General features: G+C 41.0%; 1 protein-coding gene across 5 annotated transcripts in view; it reads left to right on the top strand.

The window, feature by feature from the left end:
* The window catches only part of kaznb (kazrin, periplakin interacting protein b), a 137,706-nt gene that overhangs the window by 16,590 nt on the left and 100,556 nt on the right, over nt 1–20,560 (top strand). For all 5 annotated transcript variants that reach the window (XR_005207529.1, XM_037774640.1, XM_037774658.1 and 2 more), the window contains exon 3: nt 8,113–8,270. Coding sequence is in view for 4 of the 5 variants with exons in the window: in XM_037774640.1 (XP_037630568.1) it covers nt 8,113–8,270 (158 nt within the window). In the remaining variant the exon portion in view is untranslated. The remainder of the gene's footprint in view (nt 1–8,112; nt 8,271–20,560) is intronic.

The following is a 20,560-nucleotide window of genomic DNA, read 5'->3' as shown; positions in this document are numbered from 1 at the left end:
AAATTGAATTTATATAGCGCTTTCCTAGTCTTCCGACCACTCAAAGCGCTTTACACTACATGTCAGCATTCACACACACGTTCACACACTGATGGCATGATCCTGCCCATCAGGATCTAATCTAAATGCTCATTCTCACACCGATGGCACAGCAATTTGGGATTAAGTATCTTGCTCAAGGACACTTCGACATGTGACAGGAGGAGCCGCCGAACTTCGAACTGCTGACCTTCAGATTGGTGGACGACCTTCTCCACCTCTGAGCCACGGCCACCCCTGAAATGTGGTGTGCATTTGTGAGGATTATCTTGCTGAACAAAACGTGTCAGCATCAGAAACATGTGTTTGCCACAGAGCTTATTCTCTGCAATGATTCAAAATCCAATGTAAAAATCCCATTAGCTTTTTGTCGAGGGAACCCGTGGCGATGCTAACTAAAAAAGTCATCCCTGCACCACTCTGTACCTGCAAAACTAATGACATTCACATCAGCCTCAGCTGTACTTTTCATTTAGTGCTAATTAGCAAATGTTAGCATGCTAAAATGTTAAAATAAGATGGTCAACATAGTAAACACTACAACTATCTGCGTCACAAAGCTGCTAGCATGGCTGTAGACTCTTAGTCCTGCTAGAAGATTAGATTCCAGTTTAACTTTTAACTTTCTAATTATTGTATCAGAGACAACTGTAAAGTGTACTAGAGTGTGACCACTTTACTTAGCAATTTAATCAACCAATTTGATGATACTCTTGGTACTAACACAAATGCTATCAAAAGCCTTTTGTACATAAATCTGTACTCTGCTTGCTTACATGCCGTAAAAGAGAACACAAAATATGCACAATAGGCGTGTGTGATATTCCTCTCTGGAGCTGGTTGAATTGAATTAAGTGTCTGGATGCAGATCTGATCCGATCGGATACAGTTTAGTATCTAAACACGCCAAAACATGCCTGTTGCGTCGTGTGGGAGCTGCGCGAATGCAAATGAAACGGGGACTCGAGGGATCCTCTCGCTCGCTGTGGACAGAGAAGAGACGCCTGGCAGTCTGCCTCAGCTCCTGCCTGCCCGATTGTTTTGGGCAGATTCTGTGATTTCTCAGAGCTTCAGTTCTGGTGGAAACACAATGACACAAAGAAACCCAGAACCCATGTTTGGTTTTCCACAGAGGTCAATCTCTCTAAATCCACTGTCACAATTATGCACTGCATGTTCACATATTCCCAGCTTTGCCCATGAAGACAGACAAAGCTCCGCACACACAAAAGCTTCCATCTGCTCAGCATCAGAAATTAGTGGACACTAGCCAGAGGGAAAGGATCAAATGCATTTTGAGGAAGTGTGGAAGCGTGACATTGGAGTAAAATGTGCTGTGTGTGTGTGTGTGTGTGCCAGACATAAAGATAAAAACGGATTTGTGGAACATGCTGTAACATGCTTGCAATGCACAGTAGAGTAGTATTCCTTTGGGGGACAGTGTCCAATTTCTCAGGGGAATTGCAGTGTGCAGAGCATCAGCGGGTGAATTGGACCCTGCTGCAGATAGTGATGCAGAACAATGAGGCAAACAGCAAAATGACAGGCTTGTGTTGATGCTGTCAGATACAGAGAGGGATTCAATTCTTTCCATGCAAGGCAAACTCTGCTAAGCTATAATTGATCTGTCGAAATCCCCGCGTATGAACAAACTTACGGTTAGCTTTACAGTGGCATGTTTTCAAAAGCCTCAAAAATGAACATTTGCTGTAGTGTTATACCCCTGGTTTAGGTTCAATACAAGCTTTTGTCCCTCAACAAGATTGTGTTGTGTATTTATCTGGCATCAGTGTAATTGAAATGTAGCCTCACTCTCTATGCGTCTTGGGATTGCCTCAGATGCTCACAGACTCCCCCGTCCTTACATCCGACTCTTTTGGGCTCGAAGTGTGAAGTTCTTGGAGCTTCCTCAAATTGCTTTGGCAGAGGCTGGTCGTCTACTGTGACTCCGTGGCTGCAACAGCTGGTCCCCAAAGCGAGCAGAAGCAAAAGAGTCATTTTAATATTTTTCTCATCACACTTCCTGGTGGGACAGCTGACTGAGCTCATTTGAATATATTTGACTGTATATCCACCACATCTGCATCAAAACAAATAAACCATCCCTTGTTCATATTTTGTGCGATTTCTCAAATTAACGACGATCATATACAGAAGCTGGAACGGTTATTTTTCCCAGAGGAGAGATTGTATTTTATGAGTGATTTGTTTTTTTGTCTTTCGTATGCACATTATATTCTCCTTTCACAAGGACCGTACAGCCTGACAAAACCCCAACATGCCTCATTAGAGTTCATTGTTGATGTTGTTTTGCTCCTGTGGGTGAAGATTGTAATGAGCTGTCCACATCTCACGTCACCAGCAGCGCTGGGCCACCTGCGTGTGGGAGGGTGCTTCACATAAAAACACAATATCCCTCTGATTTAAATGATTGTACATTTTACATCAAAAGTACAGCTGTGAAGAAATATGAACCTGGTGGGGGAGAGCTTGTATATGCACATCTTTAAAGAATGCTCCAGAATAAAGGATTTAATCATGAAATGTTATGGGAAATAAATGAAGGTCCCAGTGATGGAGACATTTCATACAATTATACATTAATCTATGTCTATTCATCTGTGAACACTGAGCATTTAAAAAAAAAATTATAGTAACTTTATTCATATATCATATAGAGACAAGCTGAAAAATGTTCACAGGATCTCATTTATGTCTGTAGACCATTAAAACGTTTTTTGAAAGACATTTAAAAAAAAAAAAAAACATTTAAAGGTCCAGTGTGTAGGATTTGGTGACATCTAGTGGTGTGATTGCAGATTGCAACCAACTGAGTACCCCTCCGCTCACTCCTCCCTTTCCGAGACTGCGGTAACGTGAGCCACCGAGTGCAAAACCGTTTACCTCGCTCAGAGGTCATCCTTACCATATACCACTACTTTAGGAGCAACAGTAGTCGGACGGCAGCTGGCGGTACCATGGTTTTACACTCTGTGGCTCACGTTACTGCAGTTTCACAAGCGTATCAGAGAACTACGGTGACAGGTAACATAAAAACGTGAAAGGCTCTCTCTAGAGCCAGTGTTTTGTTTGTCCGTTCTGGGCTACTGTAGAATCATGTGGAGCAACATGGTGGACTCCGTGATGAGGAATCGCTCCCTATGTAGAAATGAAGGGCTTATTCTAAGCTAACAAAAACACAATGATTCTTAGTTTCAGGTGATTATACACGATTGAAAACATAGTTATGAATCTTATATTCCGTCTCTGCTAATAGATCCCCCGAAATGCTACACACTGTTCCTATGATTATTAATATTTTCAGTGACTTACAGACATACATACTGTCAGTGAAAAAGTCACAAAAAATGAGTTAGGATAAAATCAATTTAAAGGGACTATTTGTAACTTTCAGAAATGCTTCTTAACAGCGACACCTGTGGCCGTGAAATCAACGAAAGTCAGCGTCGGGCTCGCGCTTGCTCGCTCTCAATATACCTGAACGAGCATCACTCAAAACAGTGAGGCGACACACGTCAGCTAAAACCACAATATCACTCTATATTTCAGCTGCTTGGCAGTAATGTTAGCTGACCAGACGAAGGTCTCTCCATGAACATGATTTAGATCTGATCCTAGTGTTGGCTTTTCCTGCCTAAGTGCAGGCTGAAGCAGCGGCGCTCTGCAGCGTGTCTCCCTGCTCTCTCCTCCCGCAGCCGGAGAGAGCAGAGGAGACACCGGCACCCGGTCGGTAACGAGAGGGTAACGTTACTAGCTAAGGAGCTCCGCCACTTCACAAGACACGGGAAACCTCTGTTGGTCTGGAGGAGCTGCAGCATTTTTTTTCTGCACAAACGTCCACTATACATTCACTAGATATTCTCAGAGCTAAACTAACTCTTCTGCAGTGAGGAGTGAGCGCGCGTTCACGTCTAGAGGTGGAGCGAGCTGAGAACGCGTGCGCTCTCTGAGCGAAGGCAGGCAGGCAGAGTTGGAGAGGCAGCGGCCACACGCGAACGCGCATATGTGAGCGCGCATGTGTGACGACCCGCTACATTTATGCGCGTACAAAGTTACAAATAGTCCCTTTAAATGTAAATATACTGTATTATAGTTTTATTTCTTACACGTGTCTACTGTATTTGTGTGTAGAAATAGAAAAACAATATTTGTTTGTCTGTTCTATAATAATATTTTTAGCAATTTTCACTTAAGATTTGTAAACTTTTGTGGGCGGCAGTGTCTTTTGTTCTTGTATTTAGGTTACTGGCAGCTTTATACTTTGTTATATTGATAAAATGATAAGTCAGACGAGTTTGTACTGGAAAAAAGGACATCATGCATGTGGGGTAAGGAGAGTTTAAAAGGTGCTAAACAGACAAAAACGTATGCACAGAACGGCAAATATAAACCAAAATTAACCTGGACTCCACAGGGTCAAAGGGGCTCTATGCAATATCCAGAGCATTAATATAGCAGCAAACATCTATTGTCTATGTAAAGATATAGAGGAGTAATTTCTACCTGAGCAGAGAATGAAGTCGCTCTCCCTCTGTGTGTGTTGTAATCTGAGCTTCTCGGTGCTTTGTTGACATCGCTGGGTAAGTCGCGTGTACTTTTAGTGCATGTTCATGCATGTGAGCGTGCCCCTACTGGCTCTGCACTGCTCTTATACAGAGGTTACAGCTGATAATGCAGTTGCGGAAGCGTAGCGCCCACCCTCCGTTTCCTCCGACAGATTAATTCTGTTATTTCTGTCTGCACTGTTAGTTGTGAGCCGTCGCCATGTTGAGAGCCATGCAGAGGCAATAGAAAGGCTCCAAATCTCACATTGAGCACCTTTTAATGGAAAAATCTCTTTCTCAATAATCTATGATTTTCTCTCATCAAGATTCCTCCCCTGCCATCTTCTCTGTATTATTAAAATGTTCCAGGTCACAAACGGTCAGCCTCACCCGGCCATTTTGAATATTTATGCTCATAGTTGTATCTGATCAGCGATGTGAAAACACAGTTTGACGTTTCCTCACTTATATATTCTCAGCAGAGGATCATCACCATGCTGCTGCCTCGTCTGCTTTGCCTCGACCATAAGAATATTAAACATGCAGGTGCGGATGTACCTTCATCGCTGAAGCGCTGTCAAACGTCGATCAGCCATGTCAGCGGCCTGGAGTTTCCGTATTTGTTGTAATTTCATGAGTGAGAAGCAATCAATTACAAATGGCTCAACAAATTGAGCGTCACATGGCGTTTCTGTCCCGTCTCTCTGGTGCTTTATGGCTTTGGCTGGGAGCTGTGGCGTTTTGATTGTGATACGGTATGTTGACATATTCAGGATAGTAAAAGTAACGGTGCTTTTATTGAAAGCCACCTGCCTCCTCCATCATATATCGCAGTGTGTGACAGAATGCATTCAATAAAAATTGAAAGTGGAGCAGAGAGGAGAAGAAGGTGTGTCTGTTCTCGGAGTTTGACAGCATGTCATTTTCAGCAGCAGAGTGCCATTACCTGACGCGTTTGGCTGTCTTTGGGGCAGAGGTACACCTTGTAAATGTTGAATGTGAAATTAGAATCCAATCGTCGACCTCTGTCGTAAACATTTTATTTCCTACCCTGCACTCATTTGATGTACGCCGCGCTGCCTGCAGGGCCACTGTGTGCTCGTAAACATGCCTCTTTGTGCATGCTCCTCCAGTGCAAGAGAAGTGCAGGAAGGTGTGCCCATAAATCTTTGATCATTCCGCTGAAAAGCCGACCTTGACTTTCGTCAGTGAGTCACACGTTGCCTCAGTCGCTCTGTCACTCTCGCCTTAAATTGACCTCTTAGCTTCTTATGCGTGTATGTGTGAGAGAAAGTGATGTGTGTGTCCTGACCTTCAAACATACGATCCCCAGGGTGACTAATGTTGACACAGTTGGTACGATGAATCAACAATTATTCAATTATTCATTTATCATACAAACATGCCAAACATTTAGTTTCTCAAATGGGAAGATTTGCTGCTTGTCTCGGCTTTATATCATCATAAATTGAATATTTAGTTTTTGACTAATGGTCCGAGAACAGAAACATTTTGAAGACGTTATCTGTCTAAATAATTAAAACCCCTCAACATACAGTTCCACCTTTTGTTTACTATTTAGTAGTTTTAAAGTCGAAAAAATCATTTTAGTCCACACTGTCTGACTGGCATTATATCAGATATATTCTGTATCTGCTTGTTCCAAATCTTCAGTGAAGCTATTCAATGTTTACACTGAGTGAAATAATCGAACCCATGTCTGCACCGTTCCATCAAATGGAAATATTCTAGATGTCTTGTGCATCATTTTCTACACATCTCTCTGACATTCAACCTGCCATATTTGGTATCTTTGGAAACTTGGCACACTAATAAGTGTGTCACAGTTTGCCATAATTATTGATACATTACCATCAGTTAAATGTGAATGTTTTAAAGCAGCAGTGGGTAGAAACGGAGCAAATATGATTAAAAAAAGTTATTTTTATAAAGCTTTCACTATATCCTGACAGTAGTGCATGAAACAAGTAACCTGAAAAAAAATCATGTGCCTGTGTCCTCCGGTGCTCCTAATGCAAGATTTCACAGACCAGAGGAAAACAACCAATCAGAGCCGAGCTGGAGCCTTGTCGTCTCTGAGCAGCTGCCAATCACTCGCAAACTCTGACCAAACGGTCAAACTAGGCAGCGCTGATTAAATATGAATCAATATTCTGTTAATGTAATGCCTATTTCTCTCCTCAAATGTTTTCAGAAACATCTTGTAGTGCACGGTTTAGCTGTAAAATGAGAAGGTTTGTGACCCCGGCAGCCATTTAAAAAAAAAATGTCAGTCTAAAAACAGAGCCATGAGGAGGTGCAGAAGTCTAGTTTCCTCTCAGAACACTTAAATTACAATATGCTGAAAGGTTATTATGGTTTTTTTGCCCAATGATGCCAAAAACTATTCTGCATACTGCCACTTTAATTAATATCTTTGTCTTTGTTTATCATTTATTTAACTCTTATTTTTAGGGGTGTAACAATACATCAACCTGAATCAATATATCGATTAAGTGATCAACAATCCAGTATCATCAATGCAAAGTGAAAATATTGATACATAGTATCATCTTTAAGATACACCTTTATTTTTAAATTCCGACTTTATATTTATTCTTTTTTTACTAGAATATTAGTTTTTCATTTAATTAACTGGAACAGCCCAGTACCATGGCAGACTTTGTGATATCAGCAAATATCATATCGTTGTCCAAAGAATCAATATAATATTGTATCGTGATGAAACTTGTGATTTACACCTCTACTTATTTTGGTGGCTGGTTGTGTTTCATGGCTTCATGTGTTGTGTTGACTAATTACTGTTGCAGGCCGCTGCTCGTTTTTAATTTAAAAAATTATCCAACGAATAATTGATCATGTACATAACTGTAAGCTGCAGCATGAGCTGTGATGCTCATGTTATGTATAGTTACTATGTATGTTTCCACGTCTGCTTAGCTGCTCTGACTAAATGCTCCTCTATCACCCTGCTGGCTTCTTTTGAGACTTAAGTACATTTTTTCAGTATCGATCAGACATTTCTATATTTCCACCCACAGGCTCTGACCATGAGAGACCTCTGAGCAAACTCTGGACTAGCTTTAAGAAACAAAGACACTTCTGAGCTCCACATTGTGTTAACATAGCCTCTGACTGAAGAAACCCAATGGAATAGACATTATTACTGGGACTCTAGCCATAAAAAATGGATTATATAATGGGTTGAGTGTGAGTTTCTGTGTCTTGGTAATGGATTTAGCCTAATGATGTCCAAAAGAGGGATTATTCTGAAGAGGAGAACAATGGAGGCCGCTCAACTGTGGCTGTGGATGAAGGAAGTATCTCAGATCACACAAGTCTGATCCAGATTATCCCACTATAGGAAACAAATGTGGAGCTCCTCGGCCTACATGGCAGTAGAGGAAAGATCGACTGCAGTGAATGCTTGTGTTTCTGTGTTTTCATGTCGTTTTACAACTCTCTCTCTCTCTTGCCTCTCTTGCAGCGGTCCAGTCCCTCAACAGTCTGAACGACCAGATTGTTCAGTTCATGGTGACCAGACCGTGTAGCCTGGCTCACGAGGACGAGGCCTTCATGCCAGGAGAGAGGGACACCTTGAGGAAGTCCATGACTCTGATGAGACGCCTGCTCGTGGATGCTCAGGTACAGTCTCTGCCCTCTCAAGGTCAAAGGTCACTCAGTGCATGCTTGTCCCTCTGATTAAATGAGAAAGTTTGTGACCCGGCAGCCATGTTGAGATAAGTTGAGGAAATACCAAGCACCGCCCACCGGCTGGGTCACAAACTTCCTCATTTTACAGCTAAACAGTACACTACAAGATGTCTCTGAAAACATTTGAGGAGAGAAATAGGCATTACAGTAACAGAATATTGATTCATATTTGATCAGCGCTGCCTAGTTTGACCGTTTAATCGGAGTTTGCGAGTGATTGACTGATAGCTCTCATAGACGGCATCTGGACGGCAGACTCATATTTGCTCCGTTTTTATCCACTGCAGCTTTAAGACGTTGATATATGTCATTATTTAAACCAGTCCCAACAGTTCACTGATTGGTCCATTGAGCATATTGCTGCCAACATGACAAAAGAAAAGAGAAATAAATAATAAAAGAATAAAATATATTTCTTAAAAGTTTAGTTTCTTGTTCAGTTATAACAAGATATTTGTCTTGTTGTAACAAATTTTTCCCCATCATTTCTATACAGCAAATTATTCTGATTTAACAAGAAATATTTCTTGTTAAATTTAACAAGAAATATTAAATCAGCCAAATAAATGTTTTAGTAGTTCTTTTCCAGAATATCATTGCTGGCAGTGTGTAGAAGGCTTTGAAACACGATTAAAGCTGTCATGTTGGGAAATAATATTTACAGAAAACACACTTGAACACTTGCCGTAATAAATAATGCATGGTAAATCCAAATAATTCAATATATAAACTTTACTTTTGTAGTCTGGTCAAAACTTTCTTGGGGGTTAAGGTGGTGGGCATCAGTATTCATAAAACGACTTCCAGCTTTTCATGCTTGACCCATGTTTGTTCATACTTTTGTATGCACATTCATATCTTTTATTTCAAACTTTCCAACTAAGTCAGAAAAAACACAGAGATGCACAGATGCGTCTCTTCTTCCCACGGCACGTCAGTGTGACTTCTGTTGAAGGTTGAATCCACAGTGTGTTCATCCCTGAACTGAAATGAAACATTTGCCCAAAGCACAGCGCAACCACTGTGAAAGCTTTGGCAACCTTTTTTTTCCTGTTAATCCTCAGGATCCACGGAAGGCGAACGCTTGTTTCTGTCCAATAATCTTGGCTGTAGTTTCTTTAGAGTTACTTCCAGAGGTTTAGAAAGCAAAAAAAAAAATTGTGTATTAGCATGTTCTGCTTTAAAAAAAATATATATATTTTATTACTTTGGTAAATATATATATTTATATTTATATTTACCATGGTAATAAAATCTTCTCCTCTCTCTTCTCTGCCTCAGATGAGATGATAATTCATCCGTATAGTGTTGCTTCTATTTGTCCTTTTATTTACATTCCTTCTACGTTTTGATGAATGTCAGGTGCATCTTGACACAGTGATGCATGTGGGTCATCCATTAGCAGCATCGCGGACGTGCATGATGGATACGGACTCCCCCCGCCATTCTCCTGGAGATATTTTCACCGACGCGCTGTCATTGATTAAAGGGAAGGTAATTCAGCAAAAGGCCATTGCTTTCGCCTCAGCTCAGTTGTATGCAAGCTGGAGTGAAAGATTGTTAGCCCGCAGTCAGTTTTTTCTGTTACTCAGGAACATAGCATCGGGAGGTGATGGATGAGTGGGAACCTCCGCCGCGGATGGAGTGGCGATTATCTCCCCAAGAAGTTGTACTTGGCGGAAAAAAAAAAAGTTTGCTGGTAGTTCAATGTTAAGTGAAGCGCTCAGACGCGTCAGCATGACAGATTTCTCTGCCTGTTGGCCTTGTTTGTGTCAGACGGTACATCCACAACCTTTATATGTTTGCAAGTTTTTTTCTTGGAAGGAGTGCAGAATGGAGGCCTGTGTCAGCTGGGGGCTTGTTGCTCTGAACTGTCAGAGGGTGAAACAGATCAGCGGGGGTGCTGACATGTGACTGACAGTCAGACTGATACGTTTGTTTACTCTGAGGGTACAGCCAAAATCCAATAGAGAGATTCTGTGTCCCAAACTGTGTCTCTGGGTTCTGATTGTTCCATTTTGGATCCAGTCTTGAGTTGAAGTCTGAAGAGTTCCCTCTTCTAATAGTGTTTCCCATATCATATCATACCTCTGGGGTTGGGATGAAGGCTTAGGTTATGTTATGTTATGGTTAGGTGTTGCAGAGATAACTGGTTGGGATTAGGACAGGTCATATCAGATGTAGCTAATTCACGTTAATTCCTCAACGGCTAAATGTAAACATTTGGCTGTTGAAAAGTCTTAAAGCAAACGATCCATTACTTATGAGCTCTGAAAAAGGACCGGAAAAGAGCCGTCATCTGTAGCTGCTGTAATCCTGTAAAAACGTCTACCAATCACTGCCTCGAGGTCCGCTTGGAAAGAACCAATCAGATGCCTCCCTGCCTCCCTGCACCCCTGCTCGTACTCTACCCTTGGCGTGCACCAGCCTGAACTCAAAGCGTGTTTACTGGAGAATGGAAGAGAAAACTCATCCAAAAGTAGCACTGCCGCGGTTACTTGTCATGACGTAGCGTTGTTGAGTTGAGGTCCTCTCTCTGCTCTGTGAAGTAGTTACGATTCGGCGGTGCTCGTACATTTAGACGACGCTCCTGAGGTGATGCTACTTTTAAATTATGCTAGCTTTCCAACCTCATCGACCCTATCTTTAAACAAGGAAAAGTTAACACAGTGGTTTGTCCATTCTGGGCTCCTGTAGAAACGCAGCAGCCGGCTCCGTGAGGAGGACCCGCTCTCTATGTAGATATAAACAGCTCATTCTAAGGTAACGAAAACACAACGATTCTTATTTTAAGGTGATTATACACTAAAGAAAACATACTTATTAATATTATATTCCATTTCTGCCAATAGATCTCCCTAAATGTTACACACTGTTCCTTTAACCATAGTGTTGTCACATAATAAAACAGTTTTTCAACAGTTTGTACTGGTTTTTGAAGGCACAGAGAAATGATGTCATCGTGCTGATGGGGGAATCAGATCAGAAATTTTCTCTGTTTCCGTGTCGTTCTAGACAAACAATGTATTTTGTCGTTTAATTTGGAGGACTTGTTGGTTGTACTTCACTCAAACTTAAACTGAAACTGAAACGTCCTTCAGCCCTTCCCACTCAACTCAACTTCTTTCAGTAATTGTATTTCAATTGCCACTTCAACTTTAACTTCTTTCAGTATTTCAACATTGTGTGAATTGTACATTTTCAGCACCAAGCACACATAAATGTTCAGAATAAGTGGCCTTTTCTAGTTGGTATAGACACGGGTCAAATAAACAAAACAAAAGCTGATTGGACAGCTTTCAGTTTTAGTTATTTAAAACTTAAGTTTCTTGTAAACATTTGAAAGTTAAACCTTATTTGACCCAGTAAGGTTTGAAAGGACTCGTATTCAATAATCGTATTTGATACTGGATTCAGATTCAATGCTACAACACTACTAGTCTCTGTACTTAATTCACCTCATCTGAACAGCAGGATTGATCTTTCAGGCTCCCCGTCATCACTCAGGCTGCAACAGACCGACTAAATAATTGTGGCCAGATTATGCATCAGATCTCTTTGTTCTCCGAGTCTCAGAGGTCAAAGTCTAGTGCGATCTCATCCCACATGGAGGAGCTCGGCTCATCCAGAGGCTTTTGCATTCACGGAGAGTAGTGTTTCTGCTGTCAGATGGAATATGAAATTAGTCCAGCCTTCCTTCTCTTCTACTCTTCTTTAACGTCTGGTCTCCCGTTTTAAAGTGCCTGCTATTCCCTGTGCAGTTCAGGCTCTGATGTCCAGTATTTAGTGCTGTCAGTGACTGCTGGTCTGAGAAAACTCTCCTATATTACTGCATGTGTATCTTTTGAACAAATTTTCTGACACCAAACGGTTTAGTTTGTGGAAATCAGGGTGAAAACATCATCTGATGAATTCAGCATTGAAATTTCAAGTCCGCGACCACTAAAAGGCAGAAAATTAATTTAGAGGGGATTTGAATAGTTTCTCTTTGAATGCTGTCCCAGAATTGATTGCCTCATTTGTCATTTGCACAGATGAATTATTTATGTCCCCGTTGCCGTGCTGGGGTGACTAATCAAATGCATTTCAGAGGGTGTGGAAGCTGTGAATTGATGTAGTGGAACGTTGCACTGCATTAGCTACTTTGGCTGAGGAGTCAGCGGGGCTACAATGGCGGCCTGATGATGGCGTGACAGAGGACACATTGCTCACCGTAATACTTTAAAAATGCTTTTTGCTCTGATCTGATCCACTCTCCCAGGGTGAGAAGAAGACTTTAAATAGATACTCAGCTGTGCAGGTCAGAAACCGCAAACGAAACAGAAAGTCGGTCTGCGCAAATCTGGTCAAACATTTTTTGAGTTTTAGTAAAACATCTCAACAAATATTGAATAGATTGACATGAAGTTTGGTGCAGATATCCACTCCACCCAGAGGATAAACAACTAATAACTTTGATGATTCCCTGACTTTTTATCTAGTGCCACCAGCAGGTCATCTACTAGATGGATGGCTGCAACATTTGGTACAGAAATTAATGTACTGCAACTCTGGTGATCCCTCACGGATGTATCGTAAGAAATGGATACTGGACTCAAACAAATAGCACCCATTCACTTCAATGAAAATTGTTCACAGAGTGCATAAACCAAGCCTCCAGGAAAAGCAAATTTTACAAAGTGGCCAAAATTACAACTTCCATGTCCGTCATGTGATGCCATAGAGTGCTACAGGGATAATGTATTTTTGTCGGCCAACCAGGAAGTTAGCATCACCCAGGGTTCCCTCGACAAAAAGCCAATGGGATTTTTCCATTGGGTTTTGGATTATTGCAAAAAATAAGCTCTGTGGCAAACACACGTTTATGATACTTACCCACGTTTTGTTCCATTGAATAATCTCCACGAATGAACTCCACTTTTATGATTTTTGAAGTGTGAATGCAATCGTCAGAAATAAAAAGTAAAAAGCAACGTTAGGCTATAAACTACACCACGGTCGCAACGAGGCTGTAAAGGCAGACAAGTCGGCGTGGTGACGTTTAGTAGTATCATTTAGCCACTTGTTAGCAGCCGCCTTTTTTTTCTTCAAAATTCACGACTGTGATATTTACTGACATATTTTATATGGTAGAACAAAACGTTATAATCCCATTCAAAAAAACAATTGACTTCCAGACGAGGTAACCAGATGGGCTAAAATGCTAACTCATTTCCGGGTTTTAGGACTCATTCCTGTAGTACTCTATAATACTATATATAATATATAAATACTTTTTCCCATAGACTTAAATTGGGGAAAGAGTCGTCAGACGTTACAGATGTAAATCAGCGGATAATTTTTTTTGCGGTAAATCAACGTCCAAGTACGAACACTTGAATAGCCCTTATTTAAATCGCTAGGTCCTAAAAGTTGTAAAAATGCACTAGTAGCTGAATCCAGAATTATTTTCCTCCCTCTGTTCATGTGAATGGGACCCAGACCGAGGGTGGGAGGTGGAGTTCAAGGAAACGCTACTGCGCCTGCTCTATGGGCCCAATGGATGCAAAAGATCGCCGGATGATCCGGGTACTTTCAGACTTGGAGGTCAAACTGTTTTTTGTTTCATAGGAACTCACATAGGAATGAACGAGGCCTCACCTCCAACGCTGTATCCAGTTCTCTTTATACATCCATGGCATAAACCAAAATGTTTTTCCCACTTCCCGAGTTGCTTCATGCATTGTGCGGCCCACTGCACATGCTTATTAGTGTTTCTCTCCCTGGCCCTGCTCGCTCAGCTTTTTCTCACTCTTCTAGGCTCTGGGAAAGTTTTACAAATACAAAACCTTCACGGTTTAAAAACTCATCATTTAAACTAATAATTGACGTCTCGTTATCATCGTTTACTGGAAGCTTCCGTTTCCAGAGTTTAAGTCAAGCGAAAGCCAACCTTGTTTATTTATATTAACATTTATAATTTATACAGCACACTTCATACTCAGCATTGCGACGTGCATTTCAACTGACAGTTTATCTCTTTCTTCTCCTTTGCAGCTTCACAGTCTCATAGAGGCGTACTAATCTTTACACAGAGTCATAGAGGGTTCAAAATAAAGCTCCGCGACGTACGAGGAGAAATGAAACAGAAAAGTTACATTTAAGCCAGAAATCATAGCTGATTGTGGCAGAGCAGCAAGCTGCCAGTTTAGTCATTTCAATTACAAAGTTGGCAGATCTACTTTAATTCATTATTGAACACAGAAGAATTAAAGGAGCAGTATGAGCCGGAGCACAAAGTAAAATAGATTTGGAGGCTAGATGAATGATCCAGAGAGATTTGGGTTGTCCTGCTGTTGTAAGTGAGAAAATGGATCAGTTCAGATCTGGTACATAATCAGCTAATAAACTATTATTTGACTGAGAAAGAACACATAGTCAGAGAAAAAGAGGACAAAGGTGGTCCAGGGATATATCCCTGAAATTGATCCACGATTTCTGTTATTTCTGTTCAGTCATTTTGTGTCTCTGTGCCTGCAGGTTATCATTTATGAGATCCTCTTTATGTGCAGCTCTCTTTGTTCTGTAAGTATCTCTGGGTGTTTGAAGAGAAAGAAACCTCAGCTTTCATCTCATGCCTCATTTTGAGATGTTTGAGATGATTTTAGCCTATTGTATGGAAATCAGTCCACCCATAATCCATAATACATCCTTTTGTTTTTACAGAGTGAGCCGGACTTCAAAGAGCTGGGGTTGCTTTTCTTTTTTCCTTTAACAACTGCAGTTTCATCTGCTAGTCGTCTATCACCAGTTTCCACATTTCTGCCCACTCAGAAACACCAGGGGAACAAAAAAGATTAATGAGTACGCATTAAAATGACCCTATTGGAGCTGACTGCAGAGACGGCTTTAAAGCACGCCTGTCACAGTTGATGATTTGGCAAACCTGAGCACGGGGATAAAATGACTGCAGATTTCCTGATATGGAGTGACAGATGAGATTGTTTTCCAAATGCCATGAGGCAGACGCGTTCATTCCTGTGCTGTTTCCCGGATGCCGCCACATTATTATACACCCACGGTAATCTCGAATCAAAACAAACGCAAACTTTGTAAATAAAGTCGGTGTTGAACTTTCACTGCGGATATATATTAAGATGACAATATGGCCTCCTTCAGATGAAGTGATGCATGCCAGATTGTGAGACTTCATCATCCTTCCTCCATCAGCCTCTCCAGAAACCATCTGTTGATGCGGTTCAGGATGTTTGAGTCTGGCGTGTTCGGGGGCACGCATGTTTCCATGGAAACCCCGAGCACTGTCACAAAGCTGATCCGCATCACTACACGCATCTCTCTGCTGATCAAAGGTGTTCACCTCAATTTCAGAGGGAGTTTTGGGTGATATAAAAAAGGCCTCTCTCTCCCTGTCAATCTCCTCTTGAGTGACAGACTGTTTGTGCTCTTTGCAGCCCTTTTGTTGTGGGGTTGTTTGTGTCTGGCTGATGTGGGTAAGTGTCTAGGATTGGCTTGCTCACGCAGGATGTGAGGGTCGGCTCAGAGTTGGCTTCTGGGACTTTCTCTGCCAGCCACACAAAATTTAAAGTTCCTGGAGAGATTTTCACAGCAGATATGTGAACCCACCTTCCACTTTATTCTGTTTTGAGTCATTCAAAGAAAAGGAAACGGATCTATTAGTCTGTTATTTAGCATTCAGCCTTAGGTGAGCTTCCTTGTGCCGCTGCTGCTGCTGGAGTCGCCTCCACAGGCCTGAAACCTGAATAATTAATGAGAAAACATCCGCTGCTGTGTACACAGCAGACACGAGTAGGGACGTTAATGTGACGTGGAGCAACATTGGTGTGCCTTTTTGTTTTCCTTATCTCAAACTTGTCAGCTCAGTTATTCGCCGTCGTCCAGCTCGTCTTGTTTACTCTAAAACCCTCTTGATCAACCGCTCATCAAAGGCTAAATTTCTGCAGAGACGGGAAGAGTGTGGAATCAAAGATGGGATACTTGTTATCAAAGCCATTGAGTTCCCTGTTGACCTCAGACGAGATTTAAATGCTCCCTGCCTCCACAGCTTGTGGGGTGGTACAGGAAATATAAATGACTCTCCCTTCTATCTGATTCTCTGCCAGAAGCAATCGCTCTGAGGAGAAGGGCCAGGCGGTCATCTGGCGCAGAGCTGCTTAACACATCTTTTTAAAAAAAGAAAATCGGCACACACTTCCAGGTTTTTTTATTTGACCGCTTGCACCTTCAGTTGGCCCCTGATCATTTCACTGTTTTGCTCTATTAGTTTTCATGTTTCTTTGAAAACGTGCTCTTACACTGCTGTGAAATGCTTTCATTCATAATATGATGCACCTTTGTGCAGGTGGCGTAGTTTGTAGTTGTGATTCAGTGTTTAAGTCTTTATTCTATGAGGTGATCACATTCTTTATCTTTAGAAAAAAATTGAAAACAGGAATTTGAAAAACATCTTCATTAATCTAGGAAGAATGTAAAAATATCACACCCTTTTGTATTCAAATTAAAGCTAGAGTTGGTAATGTTATATTTGTTATATTTGTTATAATTCTCATTACATCCCGACAGCAAAAACAAAAAAAGAAGATCTGTAATCTGTGGCTGTTGCAAGACTGTAATATGTTTATGTTCATAATGATCATTTTGGGGGAGTGGCTTTGGACGGAGGCCTGAAGGGACGGACTGTCAGTGTTGCTGACTTGGCGACTTTCTCGCTTGATTAAGTGACTTTTGGAGCTAGAGCTGCTAGCTACTTTCATTGGAAAAGAGTAACACTGGGCTGGGCTTTGTGGTTAGATCATTTTTAAAATCTAGTCTACTCTTGCTACTTTCTCAAGATTACCGACCTTAGCTTTAAGGTCATGTGATTGATCCGTTTTTAAGTCATAATGCTGTATTCAGCCCTCATCTTACCGACTGGGGTCCCCACTGACCAGCTAGGTCTGTTTCCCATTTATTTTTAAGAGAGTCCAAACTGGTCAGTTTATGTGTGTTAAGCAATGTATACATTTTGCTTTTAATTTGTCTTGTGTCAGCTTTACATTCAAAAATTGAGTCCAGCGGAGATACAGGAGGACGAAGCAGTCTGAATTACTACAAAACCTCTGAGCTGTAAATACCTGTAGAAATGTGACTTATGAATATTACATTTCTGTGATAGCCGTTCAAAAGAGGCAAACATGTTTTCAGTGTAGAGGTCGGATAGTGCGCCTATTCCATTTCTTGACCAAGTCTCAAAAGCTTTGTCCATTACTGATGGGGCAAACGTAGGATTTCTTGTCACTGGTGCAGCATGTGAAAGTTCAGTAAGATTAAAGGACCGTCTAAACTGGGTCCAAGTTTTACCTGAATGGATAACGGAGTCAGTTTTATTACAAACCTTTAGTGCTAAAATTGTTTTCTCATATTGTAGTTTGAGCGTAAACAAATTCAGTCAAAATAAAATATGTAATATAACATATAAGGAAAAATACATTTGGGGAAAAAGAGCTCTTAAAGGGTCAGTATCAAGCAGTAATGTACAACGATAACAAATAATAGAAAGAATTTGAGGCTCTTTTTTGTACAGTACTGTTTGTACATGATTCACAGTTTGAACCTAACATGTTTGACTTGAGATAAGAGTAAAATAACTACAGTTGCTATTATTTAACAACACTGGAAGACTTGTTCATTCAAACTTAAACAGTATAGGATTTTAAGACATAATTTGACGTGTTAAGATCTTTTTTGTCTTCACTGTTTAAGAGTTTACTAAATCTTTATTTTCTCTCTCTGGAAGTATTTCTCTGTGTTTTAATAATAATTACAAAAATATATAAATAATAATAATAATGAATTTAATTTATATAGCACACTTTAAAATACAGCGAAATCTCAAGGTGCTTCACACAAAGGGCAAAACAATCACAATACAACGTTAAGACAATTTATACAAGAAACATGCGATTAAAAGCGTCAAAATAAGACGAATAAAATTATAGACAAATTACTTCCTATCATAAGTTAAAAGCAATTAAAAATATACTATAAAATCATAGTAATAATAAAACCCTAGGGGAAACCTTAAAGGAACAGGTGAGTTTTTAAGTTTAGATTTAAAAACAGCAAGTGAGTCTGAGGCCCTTATTGTTTCTGGGAGCTGGTTCCACAGACGTGGCCCCAGCGACGAGAAACAACACAAGCATAGTAATTCACCACATAATACCCAGAAACAATACATGAAATCGCATCATATGGATCATGAAGCTTGCTCCCTCTGATAGTAATCGTCTGAACCGCACAGCGTTCGTGGTCTCCTGCCACACAATCTTGTAATCTGGTCATGTAATCTGGAGTAATGCAATTAAACAGAGAGGCTATCTGGTTGTAATCCCACCATGTAAATCAGGATCAGGAGGTGCAGGATGTTGTAGACCACCAGACCTGGTGCTCAGGATTAGCCCCTTTGCCCATTGTTACTCTTGTCTGCTGGGTCCAGACACAGTGATTCAGCGTTGCCCTGTGAAGAGTACGCCACCAGGTGGTCATTATAAAAACACACTCAGTTCTCCCTCAGCTTAGATCAAACTGCTAAAATCCAAAAATACATGAAGATTTATTTTGGTTTGTTAGAATTATTCAATGTATTTACTCATTGTTTTTCTTGACTGTACACTTTGAGGTTTTCAGAGTAGTCTGTACAGCAGACATTTTCACTTGTCATAGTATGAAAGCACAGGTGTTACTAACAACACAACAACAACAACAACGATGGCTCCGCTCTATTCAAATGTCACAGTGAGAGAGACAGTGAGCCAACATGCACGATACCTGGAACCAGAAATCATCCATTTCATTATTTACACCTGTGCTTTTCCTGCTGTGAGAAGTAGCTTCACCTCTAGCTTTTAGCAATTGAACTGCTAATTCTAGGCAGTTAAAGGTGCTATTTTCGAAATTCAGAGCATTAAAGCTGAAGTAGGCGAGATTGGAGCAAATATGTTATATGGTATATAAGTTATTTTTATAAAACGGTCGCTATATCCTGATAGTAGTACATGAAACAGGTAACCTGGAAAAAAGCATGTGCCTCAGTGTCCTCCAATGCTCCTAACGGTATCTGCAAGATTTCACAAACCGAAGGAAAACAAGCAGTAAGAGCTGATCTGAGGTCTGCTATCCATCTGCTGTCTATGAGAGCCGGCTGTCAATCACTCGCAAATTTCGGTCGAACGGTCAAACTAGGCAGCGTTGATCAAATATGAATCAATATTATGTTACGTTAATGTCTATTTCTCTCCTCAGATGTTTTCAGAATCATCTTCTAGTGCACGGTTTAGCTGTAAAATGAGAAAGTTTGTGATGCAACCGCCATCGTGAAACCTGGTGAAGGAATGCCAAGTTCCGGTCACATGACCCTAGCACAGCCAATAGGAACACTCTCTCTCTGAAATGACCTGTGATTGGTCAAAGTCTCCCGTCACCAGCTAGATTTTCTAATGCCTGAAAACAGAGCCATGAGGAGGTGCAGAAGTCTAGTTTTCTCTCAGAACACTTGAATTACAATATACTGAAAGGTTATTATGAAATTTTTGCCCAATGATGCCAAAAATATACTGCCCCTTTAATATAGCAGCAAACAACTATTTGCTGTGTAAAGATAAAGAGGAGTAATGACGTCCTGAGCGGAGAATAAAGTCCATCTCCAACCGTGTGTTGTAATCCGAGCTTCTCTGTGCTTTGTTTACGTAGCTGGGCCGGCTGCATATGCATGGTAGTGCATGTGAGTCCCTGTGTGTGTGCCCCACTGGCTAGCTAATGCCGCCGCTCTGCACTGCGCTCACATGGCGGTTACCGCTGATAACGCTGTCCTGACCAACAGCGTCATCATGGAAACGTAGCACCCAGCCTCCGTTTCCCCCCCAGCTAAACACTTTCAGCTCTGTCAACAGTGTTGCCGTTGTTTGCGCTGTTAGCACCCCTAGCTGCTAGCTGCCAGCTCAGCTGTCACCATGTTGAGAGCCTGGTGGAGACGATTCCTCAGTCATAGATATGTTCTGAATTTGGAATTTAGCACCTTTAAATCATTATATAAATGAATTTCTAAGCAGCATGATATATTTCTTGTTAAATGGGTTTACTGGAAAGTCGTATTAGTTATGGAGAGAAAGCCAGTTTGGATGGAAGAGGCTGAAGGGCAAGATTTTTCAGAAATGTGTTTAATAAAT

The sequence above is a fragment of the Sebastes umbrosus genome, chromosome 1 (genome assembly GCF_015220745.1).
Source record: "Sebastes umbrosus isolate fSebUmb1 chromosome 1, fSebUmb1.pri, whole genome shotgun sequence".
NCBI classification, from domain to species: domain Eukaryota; kingdom Metazoa; phylum Chordata; class Actinopteri; order Perciformes; family Sebastidae; genus Sebastes; species Sebastes umbrosus.
Note: the sequence above shows the minus strand (reverse complement) of the source record. Positions and strands in the feature narration are given on the sequence as shown.